This window comes from Toxorhynchites rutilus, chromosome 1 (assembly GCF_029784135.1).
Source record: "Toxorhynchites rutilus septentrionalis strain SRP chromosome 1, ASM2978413v1, whole genome shotgun sequence".
Taxonomy (NCBI): domain Eukaryota; kingdom Metazoa; phylum Arthropoda; class Insecta; order Diptera; family Culicidae; genus Toxorhynchites; species Toxorhynchites rutilus.
The window spans coordinates 100,704,823-100,724,950 of record NC_073744.1 but is presented as its reverse complement, the minus strand read 5'-3'; the positions used below and the strand labels follow the sequence as shown (position 1 = coordinate 100,724,950).

Here is a 20,128-nt window from a genome sequence, read left to right as displayed (position 1 = left end):
GCGAGCAGCTTTACCAGCTAACCCGATCACTTCGGCGGCCGAAACTATATAACGCCGGCTAGATGGACTGGTGCACTGGTACTAACGCGCTCGGCCTAGCTACCCTTGCGGGGAACTCCAGATCAACACGGTTCGAGCCGGATTTTGCCTTTCCCTTCACTTTTCCTCCTTTACCATGTCCAGACATGGCTGCTTGGGTTGGTTTGTTGATGTGTTGTGATGCGAACCGATGTGGTGTACGGTTTGAATGAGAATAATCGTTACGGCAGCGGAGCGGGGATTTTTAAGCTGACTGGCTGGCTCGAGAATTACGCATGTGTGAGACTGCGACCAATGTTTCGTTCATTTTTTTCTTTTTCCTTTCCAATCGTGGTTCATTCTATTTCGCTGCTGCTCTGGTTGCCCGTTTTGGTCGGTTCGATTTGAGGAGCACAAAATGGACCAATCAAAAATGGTCATAGTGCATTTTGACAATGCTTGATATTTCACAATTATTCAATTATTTATCTCAAGAAAAATGAAATGTTATCCGTTATGATAGATGCGTAGATATATTTCCTATCAATTGATGCAAAAACCTTTGCGATCTATTGAGAAATGCTCGAGTTATAAGCGTTCCAAATCTTGCATTTTTTCCTACTTGTTCAGTGCCTAGATTGCCATTTCACCCCCTATATCTTCCGGTTAGACGTAGTCCTACGTCAAAACAGCTACAACAACAACAACGCACATCAAACAAAAAACAACAACAACAACGTACATACATCAAAAAACAACAACAACACACACACAACAAACACCCCAAAGACCTCCACACCAAACAAGAACAACAACACCCCGAAGAAAGCTTCTCTTTCCAAGGGTAAAGGACAATCGAACTAATCCTCTTTGGATAGTCCAAACACAACACAACTAAGACTTAGGAATTAGAGTTAAATCACTCTAACACATTCACTCCAATACAGAAATTCGGGATACAATGGAATATCAGAAGTATCCGACAAAATATTTTAGAATTGAAAATGCTTATATCGAGCTCCAATCCTACAGTCATAGCCCTTCAGGAAACTATGACACAAAACAACTTCGATAAAAATTTCATTCCAAAGTTCATCACATACTTCAAAGAGGGTCCCAACCCCTCAAAAAACGGAGTTGCAATCGCAATCAAAGATGGCACTCCACATGATCTTCTTCCCATTACCACTGATCTTCAGGCAGTGGTAGTGCGCATTAAACACCCCTTTCCAATCACCGTCGTTAGCATCTACATCACTAATGATTCCAATCCGAACACTCTACGCGGCCAACTGGACCACCTGTTCGCCCAACTTCCCGCCCCAATCATGCTTATGGGTGATTTCAACGCCCACTCATACGCCTGGGGAGGTGCATACCTCGATCGAAAAGGATCCATCATTGAGGATTTCATATCCGACCATTCTCTTCTCCTTCTTAACAACGGCCAACACACCAGAATCCATTATTCTGGTACTACTTCAGCCATCGATCTCACTATAATGTCAGACAAACTCTCTTCAAAGCTTTCTTGGAACATCCACGATGATACTTGCGGAAGCGATCATTTTCCAATCTTCACCTCCTTCGGCCAAACCAGAGTTTTCAACAAGGCCAAGATGGAAATTTGAATACGCTGACTGGGCTGGCTATCAGTTTGACATTGAAAACCGCCTCTCCGCTAAACGAGATTGGACAGCCGAGGAATTCTCCAAAGTTGTCCTTGAAGTTGCAATGGTGCACATCCCCAGAACCAGTGGCATCCCTGGCAGGAAATGTGTCCCATGGTGGTCGCCTGAGCTGAAGGCAGCGATCAAAGGTCGACGTAAGGCCCTACGCAAATTAAGAAAGGTCCATCCGGACAGCCCACTGAGACCCACTCTGCTTACAGAGTTCCAAAGGGCTCGCAAAGAAGCTAAGACTGCTATCAACACAGCCAAGCACAACAGTTGGGTTAAATTCGTCAGCGAAATTAATCCCAACGCGTCAACAAAGGAGTTATGGAGTAAGATTGGCAGGCTTCATGGCAAGAAAAGGAGCAAAGAATATAATCTTCTAATTAACGGTCCGGAAAACCATCGCCGAGGCGTTTGGAGATTTCTTTGCATCCGCCTCCTCCAATCAAAACTACGACCATACCTTTCTAACCCACAAAACGGAATGCGAAAGAATTCCCATCGATTTTCATACCGATGTGGAATTTGACTTCAACAAAAACCTCTCCCTCAAAGAGCTCGATTGGGTACTGAACAAAGTCAAACAAGGATCCACAGGACCTGATGACATCAGCTACCCTATGCTTAAGAATCTACCCCATCTCGGGAAAAAAGCACTTCTGAAGCTCCTCAACAAAGTCTGGGACAGTGGAACCCTCCCCAGTTGCTGGAAAGAGGGTTTAATGATCTGTATCCCGAAACCAGATATGAACAACCATCTTCTTGACAATTTCCGCCCCATCACTCTCCTAAGTGGTGTTGGAAAAGTCTTGGAAAAAATGATCAATCGACGCTTAACGACTTTTCTAGAGTCAAATAAGCTGATTGATCCCAGACAAATCGCATTCCGTGCGGGAAAAGGTACAGAAGATTGCCTTGTAGCAATCGAAAAAATCCTAGACGACGCAACTGAAAAATTACACCACATTGATATTGTTTCCCTGGATTTATCCAAGGCCTTCGATCGGGCATGGAGGTACCCAGTGCTGAAAAGCCTTTTCGACTGGGGGATTCGTGGGAGATTAGGTCTCTTCATTAAAAGTTTTCTAGAAAACCGGTCTTTCAAAACCGTTATTAACAACCACCAATCTTCTCTAAAAATCCCAGAAAACGGCTTCCCACAAGGCTCAGCACTTTCACCAACCCTCTTCAACATTGCCATGCAATCTCTATTCGAGATTATCCCGGACCATATAAAGATCATAGTCTATGCAGATGACATCACTCTTATCTCTACGAGCTGCTTCGGCTTAATTCAGAGAAAGAGGCTTCAAAAAACCTTAGACTCCATCCAAAACTGGGCTCTAAAAACAGGTTTCAAAATTTCCCCGGAGAAATCCAAACACATACATATCGGAAAAGCTCTCAGAAGGAGAACCTATCTTCAGCTCAACAAAATCTCGATCCCTACAATGAGGACATTGAAAATACTAGGGGTCACTTTCGACAAGAAACTCAACTTCCTATCACATTCTCAAAAGACCAAAATAGCCACCAGAAAGAAATTGATCATCATAAAGGCTATCGCAGGCAACCTAGCCTCTGGTCATAGAAAGACGCTGCTAAATGTTGTAAATGTTTGGTTGGTCCCACAAATCCTTTACGGAATAGGCACCTTCAGCCGTGGAGGGGACAAGGTGTTAAACACCATTCAACCAATTTACAATAAAGCAATTAGGCTCACAATTGGCGCTTTTCCCACCAGTCCTACTCTTGCTGTAATGGCAGAAAGTGGGCAACTTCCCTTCACCCACCTGGTAACAAAAGCCATCACCAATAAAGCCATCCGTCACTTGTCACTCCCCGAAAGCGACCACAATGTCCCATTAATACATAGAGCTAAAACATGGTTCAAAAATCTCACGAACAAAGATCTTCCCGATATATGTGAACGTTCATCTGCGACGGGAAGAAATTGGAACGTCAAACCGCCGAACATTAACCTTGAACTTCTCAAGGCAGTTCGGGCGGGAGACCCTTCTCCAAAAGTCAAAGCCTGCTTCAATAACCTCGTTGCATCCAATTTTCAAATTAATCACCAGGTATACACAGATGGTTCAGTCAATGCCGATGGAGTTGGATGTGGAATTTTTGAGAGTAGATACATAGGTAGCTTTTCTCTTCCACCGCAATGCTCCATCTTCAGTGCGGAAGCTTTCGCTCTTTTAATAGCTACCCAAGAATGAACCCATGATTTCCTTCCTACCACAATATTTTCCGACTCAGCTAGCTGTCTCCATGACCTTCTAAGTGGAAACAGCAAACACTAATGGATAACACAAACAGAAGAGGCTGCTTCAGATAAAAACATCTCCTTCTGCTGGGTTCCTGGTTACTTAGGAATCCGCGGAAACACAGCCGCCGACATACTGGCCGGCAAGGGCAGCAAAATAGAACCCCCAGACATGCCCTGTCCTCCATCTGACATTGTCCGCTGGGTAAAACAGCAAGTCCGTGAAAGTTGGGACATATGCTGGATAAACAGCCGTCCCACTCATCTTCATAAAATCAAAAAAATTCCACTCTCCCTTGGGAGGACCGTCTCAATAGTAGGGAAAGGCAAGTCCTTACCCGTCTTCGAATTGGGCACACTAACTTCACCCACTGACACTTGTTCTACAGAGCCGAAAAACCCCAATGTGCTTGCAATGAAGCACCCGTTTCCGTTAGCCATCTTCTATTAGAATGCATACCAATGCATACCACATACCAAAGATGCTCGAGCCCGACACAATATAGGTCAGAGTCTCCGAGATATCCTCAGTAGAGACGAGACCCAAGAAACCAATCTAATTGAGTTTCTGAAAGAAACCGACTTCTTTGGTAAAATCTAAATCGAAATACTAAGTACTTTTGAAATTGTTTATTTATTACAGTTCGCCACTTCACGGTCATGTATGCGTGTTCATGTGTGTATACACATGTATGTACGGGTCGGAAGGAAGGAATTCATACATGTATATACACGCATTCAATAACAATAAATAACAAATAACATAATATATACTTTCATACCCACATATATCTTCTATCCATTACATTATACTTTAATCAACTTCCTATTCCTACAGCCACACTCACCAAGGAGGATAAATTCATTAAATAAACCTCTCCATTTTTCAGCTATACTATATACCATTAAATTCAAAACCACTATATTTTATTATCTATTCAAACTGTATTTCATTTCATTTCACCCCACCCCACACCCACTCCTCCCCTCTTTCCTTCCCATACCACTCCCACCCCCTTCCACTCCACTAATCCCACCCCAATCCTTTCCACTCCTTTCCTTCCCATCCTCCTGAGAAGGGCATTTTTGTTTTTTTTTGTTTTTGGAACACGCCTTTCGCTGGGTCACTTGTGCTTCGTTACGGCTTTGGTCCTCGGATCAGTAAATATTTACTTTTCTTTACAGCATATATTAAATATCTTATGAAGTATAGGATCCCTTCCTACCTTCTTCTTTAACCGAGAGTCGAGCGGACAGGTCTGATGAGTGATTTTGTTGGTTTCCCTTTCGCCAGTCCCCTCTGGGCTGGTTTTATTGTGGCTCTTCACTGGGCTAGAGGCGAATGAACTGCAAAGTTTAATGCCTCTTAAAAACAAAGAAAGAAGAAGAAAAATACATTCATTACGATTTGTTCGCTCGTTGGATTCACATGCAGGCTAAAAAGGGTCCTTTTCAGGATCACAAAATTATCTTCAATCTAAAGAGCTTATTGTTTTGTTATCACTCGATATCCCCATCTTGTTCGGTTAAACCTTGCTGTTTAGCGATTGCATTTGCCACTCGCCACAGCTTTCACAGTTGGAAAATTTCTTCCCATCCAGCTTGTGACATATTTTACAGTAAATTACATTCAATGGCACGTCGCATTACCACCACTCAGTATCGGATTGGAGGTAATTTTAACCTGTAATTGAACATTTGCGATGACAGTGGTACAGTGTCGACCTTCAATGTGGGGTCATAATTTGGACCCCGAACTCTATGTTTACAAAAATGTCCAACTAAATATGTCGCATTACTGGTCCGTCCAATTAGCTAAATGTCGAGATAAGTGTAAATTACTGTACTTTCAATCTAGAAGCAATTTAAGAATTGGTGAAAATCAATTAGCTCAGAACAACTGCCAAATTCACATACTCATCATATCCTGGCGAACAAATTATGAAAAAATCAATTTGTGTTTTATTATTATTTTGGATATTGTTTTAGAAAACATTGAACTGTATTTCCTAAACTCTTTTTTGGAAGGTTTAATGGCCCTGAAAAGCGCCTTGTTTTATGGAATGGTTCCAATTTAGAAAACTTAGTACTCGTGGTTTTGAAAAAAAACCATTTCGAACGCCCTCGATGCCGCCTTGTTCTGGATTTGCCACCAAAGCAGTGTGTATAATGAACAAACTTTTTGACGTAGGACTACGTCTTTCATTTCTATACCGGGGTGTAAAATCAAAGTTTCGAAAACGAAAGCGTTACGCCGGAGACCGAGATTTTGAGCGTTAATAGCTCCTAAACAACTGAACGAAATGGTATGATAAACACTTCATTCGAAAGATAAAATGTCTACGCGTTATATACTTGTTACTTTTTGATCCAAAAACTTGTTTCAATAGTCTTAAAATTGCTTTAAAACAGACTATTGAAATCACCAATCGGTATATAAGCGAGCGGCGCTCGGAAATCCACTCAGTTCTAAATGAACAGCGATTGGAGCATGTTGTCGCTGTTGCGGTGAAACTCTTTATTTATCATGAAAGCGCGGATGAACGGTGTCACCAAGAGCCTGTTTGTGCACCCTAGGCCAGAAGGGAATCTATCAGGAGGAGAGTGATGCCACAAACGGTTCCCTGGGAAGACATCGCTACACACACATACACGCGCGGCTATTAACAGGTGGTTATCGAGTTGGCATTAACCACTGGTGGGCTTCCAGTATCGAGGAAAATGTGGAAATATCTAATCGTTACTGAAAATAATCTGCCAGTTCCTTTGGGAATTTTCAAAATATATTCATGTGAAAGAGTTTAATTGGATGTTTTCTATCCATGTTACACTGTGACCAAATATGTTTCAATCAAGTGCTATTAACAGGTGGTTATCGAGTTGGCATTAACCACTGGTGGGCTTCCAGTATCGAGGAAAATGTGGAAATATCTAATCGTTACTGAAAATAATCTGCCAGTTCCTTTGGGAATTTTCAAAATATATTCATGTGAAAGAGTTTAATTGAATGTTTTCTATCCATGTAACACTGTGACCAAATATGTTTCAATCAAGTGCTATTAACAGGTGGTTATCGAGTTGGCATTAACCACTGGTGGGCTTCCAGTATCGAGGAAAATGTGGAAATATCTAATCGTTACTGAAAATAATCTGCCAGTTCCTTTGGGAATTTTCAAAATATATTCATGTGAAAGAGTTTAATTGAATGTTTTCTATCCATGTAACACTGTGACCAAATACATTTGGTTTTGTGGTTTTTCAATCAATCGCAATTAACAGGATAGCTTCAGAAGATTATTCTTCCCCATCAGTAGGATATTTCTGTATCCAATATTGTATGCGCCCGCAATCGATTATTGCTCAGTCGCCGAAAGTTCCGAGCTCAGAGAGTTCATTCCCCTCTAGTTTGCCTTCCAAATTGCCATCGTAAACCACACCTTCTCTCGATTCAATCACACACAAAAAGCATACTTAAGCGATATTCTGGTGGTGAGACACATTCATTTTTCGTGAGGACATCGACAAGACAACATCGTTGCCTAACGTGCTGGAGGAGGTGGACGGCGAAGGATCGACACATACACGCGCAGAACTCTTTCCGTTAGGATGCCATTCAGCATCGAGAAAGTTCCGGAAAGATCTAATCATTGCTGGAAAATAATCTGCCAGTTCCTTTGGGAATTTTCAAAATATATTCATGTGAAAGAGTTTAATTTAATGTTTTCTATCCATGTAACACTGTGACCAAATATGTTTCAATCAAGTGCTATTAACAGGTGGTTATCGAGTTGGCATTAACCACTGGTGGGCTTCCAGTATCGAGGAAAATGTGGAAATATCTAATCGTTACTGAAAATAATCTGCCAGTTCCTTTGGGAATTTTCAAAATATATTCATGTGAAGGAGTTTAATTGAATGTTTTCTATTCATGTAACACTGTGACCAAATACATTTGGTTTTGTGGTTTTTCAATCAATCGCAATTAACAGGATAGCTTCAGAAGATTATTCTTCCCCATCAGTAGGATATTTCCGTATCCAATATTGTATGCGCCCGCAATCGATTATTGCTCAGTCGCCGAAAGTTCCGAGCTCAGAGAGTTCATTCCCCTCTAGTTTGCCTTCCAAATTGCCATCGTAAACCACACCTTCTCTCGATTCAATCACACACAAAAAGCATACTTAAGCGATATTCTGGTGGTGAGACACATTCATTTTTCGTGAGGACATCGACAAGACAACATCGTTGCCTAACGTGCTGGAGGAGGTGGACGGCGAAGGATCGACACATACACGCGCAGAACTCTTTCCGTTAGGATGCCATTCAGCATCGACAAAGTTCCGGAAAGATCTAATCATTGCTGGAAAATAATCTGCCAGTTCCTTTGGGAATTTTCAAAATATATTCATGTGAAAGAGTTTAATTGAATGTTTTCTATCCATGTTACACTGTGACCAAATATGTTTCAACCAAGTGCTATTAACAGGTGGTTATCGAGTTGGCATTAACCACTGGTGGGCTTCCAGTATCGAGGAAAATGTGGAAATATCTAATCGTTACTGAAAATAATCTGCCAGTTCCTCTGGGAATTTTCAAAATGTATTCATGTGAAAGAGTTTAATTGAATGTTTTCTATCCATGTAACACTGTGACCAAATATGTTTCAATCAAGTGCTATTAACAGGTGGTTATCGAGTTGGCATTAACCACTGGTGGGCTTCCAGTATCGAGGAAAATGTGGAAATAACTAATCGTTACTGAAAATAATCTGCCAGTTCCTTTGGGAATTTTCAAAATATATTCATGTGAAAGAGTTTAATTGAATGTTTTCTATCCATGTAACACTGTGACCAAATACATTTGGTTTTGTGGTTTTTCAATCAATCGCAATTAACAGGATAGCTTCAGAAGATTATTCTTCCCCATCAGTAGGATATTTCCGTATCCAATATTGTATGCGCCCGCAATCGATTATTGCTCAATCGCCGAAAGTTCCGAGCTCAGAGAGTTCATTCCCCTCTAGTTTGCCTTCCAAATTGCCATTGTAAACCACACCTTCTCTCGATTCAATCACACACAAAAAGCATACTTAAGCGATATTCTGGTGGTGAGACACATTCATTTTTCGTGAGGACATCGACAAGACAACATCGTTGCCTAATGTGCTGGAGGAGGTGGACGGCGAAGGATCGACACATACACGCGCAGAACTCTTTCCGTTAGGATGCCATTCAGCATCGAGAAAGTTCCGGAAAGATCTAATCATTGCTGGAAAATAATCTGCCAGTTCCTTTGGGAATTTTCAAAATATATTCATGTGAAAGAGTTTAATTGAATGTTTTCTATCCATGTAACACTGTGACCAAATACATTTGGTTTTGGGGTTTTTCAATCAATCGCAATCAACAGGATAGCTTCTGAAGATTATTCTTCCCCATCAGTAGGATATTTCCGTATCCAATATTGGATGCATAAAACCTTGTGCCTCCAACGTAACGCTCTCGTTTTCGAAGTTCTCCAAATATTCATTCATTCAGAATGAATTCAGATTCAACTTCATACAAATGATCTCTAAATCAACGATAGTCCTACGTCTCCCTTGCGGTTATACCATAGATATAACCCACTTCCTGTTTTTCTTCTGCTACTTGATGCCGTTTTGCGATTGCGTTTGCCACTCGCCACTCGCTGCAACTGCCTGTTGTCTTGATGTCCACAGAACCGAATGTGTTCTGTTCCGAATGCGGGTTTTCTTATCATCGCGAGCAGCTTTACCAGCTAACTCGATCACTTCGGCGGCCGAAACTATATAACGCCGGCTAGGTGGACTGGTGCACTGGTACTAACGCGCTCGGCCTAGCTACCCTTGCGGGGAACTCCAGATCAACACGGTTCGAGCGGGATTTTGCCTTTCCCTTCACTTTTCCTCCTTTACCATGTCCAGACATGGCTGCTTGGGTTGGTTTGTTGATGTGTTGTGATGCGAACCGATGTGGTGTACGGTTTGAATGAGAATGATCGTTACGGCAGCGGAGCGAGGATTTTTAAGCTGACTGGCTGGCTCGAGAATTACGCATGTGTGAGACTGCGACCAATGTTTCGTTCATTTTTTTCTTTTTCCTTTCCAATCGTGGTTCATTCTATTTCGCTGCTGCTCTGGTTGCCCGTTTTGGTCGGTTCGATTTGAGGAGCACAAAATGGACCAATCAAAAATGGGCACATAGTGCATTTTGACAATGCTTGATATTTCACAATTATTCAATTATTTATCTCAAGAAAAATGTAATGTTATTCGTTATGATAGATGCGTAGATATATTTCCTATCAATTGATGCAAAAACCTTTGCGATCTATTGAGAAATGCTCGAGTTATAAGCGTTCCAAATCTTGCATTTTTTCCTACTTGTTCAGTGCCTAGATTTCCATTTCACCCCCTATATCTTCCGGTTAGACGTAGTCCTACGTCAAAAGAAGCGCGTTCCCCCGCTGTTCACATCTAGGATGGACTCTAGTGAAACTCGAGTCTGAGCTTTCCCAACAACATCTCAAGCCGCGATTCAAGCTTGTAGCATGGGCATCAAAATCGTATGCTCCAGCCTAAAGGAGTATCAACAAGTCGGGGCCTACCTGAAAACCAAAGGCGTGCAGTTTTACACGCACGATATGCAAGCGGCGAAACCTCGGAAGGTTGTTTTTTCGTGGACTACCGCCTGTCGGCCCGGAGGAAGTTAAAACTGAGCTGTCCAATCTTGGTTTGAAACCGGAGAACGTCTTCGCGATGACTCGTCGCCCAAACAACAACACGTGGAACCAGCTGTTCCTAATACACTTCGCCAAGGGCACCACCAACATCAGCTCGCTCAAAAACATCAGTGATTTATTCCGCGTCATTGTATCATGGGAGCTGTTTCGTCCCCAGCACCGAGATGTCACACTGTGCACGAACTGCCAAAGGTTCGGACACGGTACCAAAAATTGCTACATGCAGGCTCGCAGGCTCATTCCACGGCGTCCTGTGGTCTGGCTGATGACCAAAAGCCGAAGTGTGCTAATTGTGACGGTGAACACCAAGCATCCAACCGATCCTGCCCTAAGCGAGCTGAATTCATCACCATCCGACAAAAGGCGACATCATCCAACCAGCCTGGTAGACGCAAGCGTAACGTTCGTCCCCTACCGATTATCTCGGATGCGGAGTATCCAGCTTTCCAGCAACGCCATCAGGTCCCAAATTTACACCCGCTTCCCCTCAACAGTCAGCGTAACCCCAATACATCTCCTGCTACTAATCAAATCGATGAAGCAGTCCGCAATCGTCGTTCAGCACAGCCTCGCCTCGCAGCTGCTGCCACTCAACCGAATCAAGGACACTCCTCCACCCCTCGTATGTCATACGCTGATGTTGCCGCTGGTACAACCACGGACAGTTCGCTATTCACCACACAGGAGATGGTAACTCTCGTGTCAGAAGTCATCACAATAATGCGTACCTGAAAAACTATACCTGAGCAGCTGCAAGCGGCTTATTCACTGATTAGCAAATATATCCCGTGAAGCTGTCAGCATTGCAAATTGGAACGCTTGCTCGCTGAGAAACAAGCATATCGAGCTACTAGATTTCCTCAATAACAAGGAGATCGATGTTGCTGTCATCACCGAGACGCACCTCAAAACGGAAATCAACATCTTTCTTCCGGAGTTTCGGCTTCTAAGACTCGACAGAACCAGTGCAGAATAAGAGGGAGTGGCCGTTGCTGTGAGACGAAACATCGACTGCCGCCTGCTGCCGAACATTCAGCTCAAAACCATCGAAGCCATCGAGGCTCGTACATCGATTGGGCCAATCATCATCATTACGGCATACTGTCCTAAGCAAGTCAACATCAGGGACGGTTCAGCCGCACTGCTACGGAACGACTTGGCCAAGCTTACACGGCGGCGGGCGAAATACATCATCGCAGGAGACCTGAATGCTCATCATGCGATTTGGGGTAACCGAAGGCAAAACCGGAACGGGATCATCCTTGCGGAGGACTTGGAGAGTGGTTATTACAACATCTTGGCGCCGAACAGTCCAACAAGAATTTCCAGATCGGGAGTTCACTCTATTCTGGACATTTTCCTGACCAACATGGCCATTTCCGACGATCCACTCGTCTTCGAGGAACTGTCATCCGACCACTTCCCGGTGGTACTTAAGTTGGGTGCCTCTGCTGATACGGTGGCCAATCATTCCCGACGAAACTATCACCGAGCAAATTGGAGCGAGTTCCAACATGTTGTTGATAACAACATCACTCCCGATCAGCCTTTAGATTCTCCGGAGAATATTGACCTGGCGCTGGAATCCTTTCAACGAACGATTACCACAGCTCGTGACAGGGCGGTTCCAAAGGTTCTTTTCAGAACCCCCAACATGTTCATAAAGAGTAAACAGTAAATATTAGAGGCGAATGAACTGCAAAAGTTTAAAGCCTCTTAAAAACAAAGAAAGAAGAAGAAAACAGTAAACTGATCCATTTTTCAGGTAGATAGGTAGGTATTCACGTAGGAGAAGAAAATAAAACAATTTATTCAAAATATATATTTAGCAAAAGCTGTCCCCTTTGTATAGTCCTACGTCACTCCGTTTATGTCCCCGACATTACCCACCCGTCTTTTTTTTTGGTTCGAAAAAAACAATTTTTCCCTTGTTTTTCACTACAAAAATTCATAACTTTTGTACTACTGGACGGGTTCAGATGATCGATATATCAAATTGAAGCTTATGAGTTATGAAAATGTTCGGAAAACTCTGAAGGTAAATGGTAAAATTCGATAAATTCAATTCGCATGTGTTCTACAGTTACATATTGACAAGCGTTGTTAGTCCATTTGATGTTTGCGCTAACGAAATTGATCTTCGTTCGAATGTGGAAATGGATTTTAATGTGATAAAACGCACTCCTATATCGTCTTCTATCTATATAAATAAAAATGGATCGTCGAATGTGTTGAGAAGAGCAAAACTCGAGAAAAGAATTGTCTGATTTAGGGATGTCTTCATTGTATCATATTTTCTGTATCGAACATTTATTCTATGTAACGGAGAAACATGTTATTTGCAAGTGGATGAAAAATCTTGCACTAGCATTGTGTCTAAAAATAATCTGATATTATAATGTCGAGTTTTGGTAGATGTACTGAAATTTTATAGTAAAAAAGTATTTTCAAGGGTAGAGCAAGAAGATCAATCAATGAACAGTTTTGCGATTGGATCCATGAACGTCTTCTTAAATGGCGGTAGCGTTCCCTGTGGAACTTTTGCCGTCTCAACATATGCATTAACTAGCGTCATTCATTAATACTTAGTTGAGATTTCTTAAGCCAAATAACACGCCTTGAATGTATTCCGAGGGGCAAGCTCTAGAATACGCGTGACCACAGTGCAAGTCGGTGGAAATTTCTTTGACGAAAAATCCTCCGGCCAGAACGGGAATCGAACCCGAACACCCGGAATGATAATGTGAGACGCTAACCACTCGGCCACGGGTGCACCGTAATCCATGAACCATGAACCATGAACGTGCGCTTAGTAAGAAAACGTGAATGTGATAACGAAAATAAAATTTTGGGCAAAATGAAGTTTGCCGGGTCAGCTAGTATCATAAGAATAATTCGGAAACCCGATGATTGTAAGTACGCAGTCGACGTGGTCGACGTGGTCAAATCAAAACTACCAACTTCGTAGCGTTAAAATAATGATAGTTCGTTTGTTTTTATGAACGTGGGGGAGTGAAAATTGCACATGAAAATATCACTTTTATCCGTCTTTTTCAGCGTGATTTCACAAATATTCACTTCACGCTGTCACATTAGACTCATATTCAGCGGGAGCTCTAATAGAATGTACGTTTTTAATAAACCTTTCCCTGGACATAGCATTTTCACATGGATGCGGTAGGCAATCAAAGATAAACACAAATACTAACGTCACGATTTGCGAAATAGTTATGGCTGTGCATGCTACGTCGCTCGAAACTACCACATTCATTACCTATTTTCTAGGACATTGCAGTCTGCTCAAGCTCAAGCTCACTAATGAATCGGAAATTCCAGCTCATGTTTCATTGAGTAAAAATTATTTGTTCTCGTGAGAGCAAAACGATTGCATCAACCATGCAGTTGCTTTGAGAAACCACGCTAAACATATGTCACCTAAAAGTTGATTCTAAGATTACGTTTTATTTCAAAACAATAGTAAAGTTATAAACAAGGCAATTAAATGGAACAATCTTACTGTTATACATCAACAATGTCATGTCCTGATCACCACATTTTATGATTAATGTATTAATTTATTTGTTTTTGCAGAATAAGAAAGACTCATCCTGGAGCCGTAATACATCTGTCGGATAATCCGTTAGATGCAAATAAGGTGAGTGAATAATTTTTAATATATAGAAAAGATCCCTTCCACGGGCAAAATTAATTTTAATTTCCCGGAAATTAACCATTGAGCCCGTTTGGACAATATGTGTCGGTCCCCTTCACCAAGGATTTGCCAGCTTTACTTTGTTGTATCCGCCTCTGCCCGTAGATCAATGTTACGGAGAGAAAATCGGAAAATTCTGAACGAAAATAGTAAAATTAACGCGTGTTCTAGAATTTGCCACTCCAGAATAGCTTCAAGGTGTGTTATTTCGCATAACAACTTTCAACTAACTACTTCTAATAAAAGGCGCAAGTAACACTACGTTGGAACGATAAAAGTTCCACTGGGAACGTTAGTGCCATCCAAGGGAAGAACACTCAAATTGCATCAATTAATAATTTCCATTTCATCTTTAACACTTTGAAACTGCCTCCGGGCACACCACCATAGATGTCGAGACTGTACATTCCTCATCACGAATTTATTCTTTTTTTTTAACTATAGAGGCTATCTATATACAGGCAAACCTTTTTGGTACGGGGGATAGGGACCGCATAAAAAAAGTTTCCCCTAAGAAAATAACTCAAATCCCCGCTGCTCACGGTTCGATCTCCTTTTGTTTTCTTGCTTTGGGACAGTTTGCCTATTCGATTGCGCGTGGCTGTGTTGTGCTTTTAGTTCATGTCGAAACTTGTTGCTTTTAGAAATCATGTCGAGTGCAACATAGTGCATTTAGTGGAAGGATGAGAATAATTTGAGAAATTAATGTTTCAGACGCAAATATGGTTTTTTCGCTTTGCACTGCATATAAAACATCGAAAAAAAACTAAATGGCAAATATGCTCCTTTTCATATACCGCTCAAAAAAAATCGCATCAAAAAAAACCGCACAAGAACAGAAAATAGCACATAAAATCGCACAAAAAAATTCCCATAAAAAAAATCGCACAAAAATAGGTTTTCCTGTATATAAAAATGGATCTCTGTCTGTCTGTCTGTCTGTCTGTTTGTTTTTTTTTATATAGAGGTGAGTAACACTCTACCAGCCTTATCTGGGTAGGGTTAACCCAGACGTTCCCCCTGGGACCACATCTAGGCGACTTCTTCAGCGGAGCGGCTGTGCTCATGCACTTCTCGAGTTTTCAACGCTGACTAGCGTTGATCCTTCTCTTTTTCTCAATATTTTTTTTCTCCATTCGTTTTTCTTTCCACTGCGCTTATGTCCATTTCGCAGGCATCCATTTACTCGTCGAGACGTGAACCGATTAGGAGTTACCCTCCAACTTGACGCGCAACCCGTCACAGCCACCCTCGCGGGGTTTCTCACCTGTCGAGACGTGCACCGTTTAGAAAGCGTCCCCAACGTAACGCTCGCAGGATTTCTCTTCCCAGCGGAGAACCGATTAGGTGGTGTCCTCCAGCATTACGTGCACCCCGTCACAGCTACTCTCGTGGGGTACCATCTCTCGCGCCTTTCGGTGAACCTGGAACAGACAAAAACGACGTGCTCCGGTGTTTCCTCCATATCTCCATACTCCAGACAGAGGGGTGAAACTGCGTGCCCGAACCGATGTAGAATTGCCTGAAACAGCCATGTCCAGGCAGAAATTGTGTTAAGTAAAAGTTAACCTCTCTGTGCTTCCTGTTCAACCAGGTCGATAGTACCGGTATCAGCCTGTACGTCCATCTACCGTTTTCTGCCGTATCCCATTCCTGCTGCCATTTGTCCATTTGTCCGGATACCTCTGGTTTCCCGCCGCTTGTAGCACTCGCTGTCTTCCACCAGAGTGATGCAGATGGATTACAATCATTCAATCATTCCGGTGATTACACACACAGCTTCTGTAGAAATGGTCCTGTACGTGCTTACGACTCGCATGGCCATGAGTCGGAATGTACTATTTAGCTTGCTCCGATTTCGGTGGGTATCCAGAGCCGCCAACCAGGCAGGGCCACCATACCTCAGAATCGAAGAAGATACACTTGCCAAGAAACGCCTCTTGCTGCTGCTTGGGCCAAAGCTAATTGGCATGATCCTCCCCACTACGTTGATGGTCTTAGTCGACGTGGTGGTTAAAATTTAGACGGTCGTCGATCATAACTCCGAGGTATTTCACTGCCGCTTCGAAACGATGGTATGTCCTTTGACCAATACCTCTGCCCGCAGCACTGCCTTACGATTGCTCACTAACAGCACCTCGGTTTTGTGATGCGTTGGAGCTTTACGCTGTCCATTCAACTACCGATCATGTCTACAGCCTCAGTCGCCAACATTTATTACGATGTTGTCCGCGAATCCCACGATTTCCATACCTCTGGGTAGTTTTAGCGTTAGTACACCGTCGTACATCGTGTTCCAAAGCGTTGGACTTAGGATGGAACCTTGTGGAACTCCCGTCGAGATGTTCTTCTGTATCTGTCCCCTGTTTGTGTTGTAAACCAGGATCCGATTCTGGAAATAACTCCTCAGTATCCTGAACAGGTAGCCAGGGACTTTCAATCTGTGTAGCGCCTCGGCGATGACACTATTGAAGGCGTTCTTAACGTCAATCAAAATCACCGCGCAGTAACGATCGCCTCTTCGTTTTTGTTGGAGCGAGACTTGAGCTTTCTCGATAACTTTCCGAATAACGTCCACTGTCGACTTTCCTTTCCGGAACCCAAACTGTATTTTCGACAATCCGTGATATCCCTCCGTGCATTTCACCAGTCTGTTGAGAATAACCCTTTCCAAGAGCTTTCCTAAAGTATCCAGCAAACAAATAGGCCTATGCGATGCTGGATCTTTAGGTGGCTTCCCTGGTATCGGAAGCAGCATCAACTTTTGGATCTTCCATTTCGCAGGGAAGAGACCGTCCTAGAGGCGAATGAACTTCAAAGTTTAAAGCCTCTTAAAAACAAAGAAAGAAAGAAAGAAAGAGACCGTCATCCAAGCATTTCTGCAGCACCATCCTAAACATGTCGGGGAAAGCAAGGATCGCCGATTTCAAGACCACGTAGGGAATTCCATCGGGGCTTTATTCAACTTCAAATCTTTTGCCACCGCGATGAGTTCTTCGTTGATGACTCGTGCGTTCTCGGCTTCGTCTTCACCGTACAGTGTGGGTGGCCACGTCGGTGGATCGTGCTGAGGAAAGAGTCCTTTCACGATGACTTCGAGTTTTTCCGGACATAATTCCATGGGAGTCATTGAACCACGGAGTTTCGCCATCACGATTCGATATGCTCCTCCTCAAGGATTTGCGTCGACGTCTCGACACCGCTCCCTATAGCAGTTTGATTTGCTCCTACATATCTCTCGTTTCAAGGCGGCTCTGGTCGCAAGGGAGTACGCCCGGTGTTCCTCTGTTTCTACATCGGTTCGTGCCCTCTGGACTCTTCTTCTGGCTCGTAGACAGTTAGTGCGGAGGATGCTGAGTGTTTCGTTCCACCAGTATACTGGGCGTCGTTGATTCTACGGATCCAGTCTTATCGACTTCGCTGTGTCGCAAGCCCTCACCAATGCTCCTGTCAGCTCGTCGGCATTCAGACTAGGGGTTCTGCTGTCTGTGCATAGTGCTTCGACGAAAAGCTCCTTGTCAAAAGCCGTTGCCCTCCACTTCCGCTCACAGGTTCTTGTTCTTCGTACCACCTCAGGGTTCCGTTGGCCGATTCTATACAGAATTGCCGGATGATCACGGTGTGTGTATCCCTCCGACACTCTCCACTTCGTGTTTGCCACCAGTGATGGACTGCAGAAAGTTACATCGATGATGGATTCGCGACCATCCTTTCGAAAGGTGCTGCTAGTGCTTACGTTCAGAAGTGCGACGTCTAGTTTGGCGAAGGCTTCTAGTAGACTGTACCCTCTGGCGTTGGTACATCTGCTTCCCCATTCCTCAGCCTAAGCGTCGAAGTCTGCTCCGATGATTACTGGTTTTCGGCCGATGACCTTATCTGTTAGTACGTCCAGCATCTGGTGAAACTGCTCCGCTGACCATTTCGGGGGTGCGTAGCAACTTCACATGAAGACTCCGTTGATTTTGGCGATCACGAAACCTTCCTGTGAGCTCTCTACCACTTCTTGGATGGGGTACCTTCCCATCACCAATATTGCCGCCATCCCTGTTTTATCCGCCACCCAGTTACCAATGTCGCGATGAACTCGATACGGCTCTGCGATCATTGCAACCTCACACTTTGTTTCCATTGTTGATTGTCACAATAGTTGCTGTGTTATGTCGCAATGATTGAGGTTGATCTGGGTAACCTCCATTACTGCGAACCCGACATCGCCCTTTTGTACTCCGGACAGTTGAAGCTACCTGTCACATGGTCGTTTCCTTCCTCATCCTTGCACAGCACGCACCTCGGTTGCTTATTGCAGCCTCTAGCAACGCCGCACTTCGTGCACAGGTCAGACCTGTCGTGGCCTGTGCAGTTTCTTGCCTGATGTCGAAAGCCCATGCACTGGAAGCATCTCTCCATCCGCTTGGTCACCCGGGGCACCATCTTCGGCGAGCAAACCGACCAGCCAACTTTTATTTTGGTCGTTTCTGCCGTCTTATTGGCTGCGACTGTTGAAAGCCGTATCGACGCCGTCTGCGTACCACCATATGCCTTTCTCATACGGACCGTCATTGGTGTATTGTCCAGCTTATACTGTTCTATCAACTCGCGCCTTAGCTCCTCGTCTGTCGTGATTTCGTCCAGATTTCTGCATTCGACCACTGATGATTCCTGGGCCTCCTCACCGAGCGACTTCGCAACCAGTTCCTTGATGGCTGAACTTTTGACCGCCAGATCTCTCTTCAGCTCGAAGAGTATCTCTCCTTTCTGAGTGCGCCTGGTTTTCACCACATTCTCTCCCAGTTCTTTCAACTTCGGATCGTCCCTCACTTTCCGTAGGAGTGATGCGTAAGTCACTCCTTCTTTCACTTTGACGATCAGGGCCTATCCCTTACTTCGCTCGCATCGGGGCCTAGGTATTTTTTTGTCTCCTACGCCACTTTCTTCTTTTTTTTCTTTCTTCTTTCCTTTCTCCGTCTGGTTTTCGACAGCAAGCCACCCACTGCCTTCACTTTCCTTTTTATTTCCCAGGTTATCATTTTTAACCTTCTTCATCACCTGGAGTATCCCTCTTCCTTTTGTCCGATCGTGGATTGTGTGGGGTCTTCGGCGTCTCCTATATCTCGACGGACATCTTCTCCCTTTCTTCAGCGAGTGCTTTTTCAACAACCTCTACTCGCGTGATCATCTCCTTCTGTTCACGGTCAGCAGCCGTAACGGCTGATTTGATGCTTGTGACTAGATGTTTGATCTTAGTATGGACATTGTTTTTGTCCTTAATGAACTCGTAAAGCTCGTTCACTTTCTTCTTGACTTCCATCAAGCTTGACCTCCCGATCTGCAGCCCTTCTAAGGAAGTGGTGGTGTTGGTTTTATGCGTTAGCACTTGTATTAGGCTACCCTCTTCTTGTTGTGGATCCTGTTGATGTCCTATAAGATTATTTTTAGTAGGGTTCGTTATGGCGGTCTGGTTGCGAATTGGTGATCTCTGGAGCTTATCGCTCCTTGCGAACACGCTCGCCTCTCCGGTTTGTGTCTTCGTTCTCGTCGTTTCGTCTGTTGAATTGGTCGATGGTATTCATGTCTGTTAGGTCCCAACTTCGGTACTCCTGTACTCGGTATTTCCCCCGTGCAATCTCCAATAGGCTTTACCGTGCCCTCACTCGCGTTGTCACCCGATTAGTCGCCTCATACGACAGG

General features: G+C 43.6%; 1 protein-coding gene across 13 annotated transcripts in view; it reads left to right on the top strand.

The window, feature by feature from the left end:
* The window catches only part of LOC129761766 (syntaxin-binding protein 5), a 722,498-nt gene that overhangs the window by 260,717 nt on the left and 441,653 nt on the right, over positions 1-20,128 (top strand). For all 13 annotated transcript variants that reach the window (XM_055759517.1, XM_055759518.1, XM_055759514.1 and 10 more), the window contains one exon: positions 14,320-14,383. In XM_055759517.1, coding sequence (XP_055615492.1) covers positions 14,320-14,383 — 64 coding nt within the window. The remainder of the gene's footprint in view (positions 1-14,319; positions 14,384-20,128) is intronic.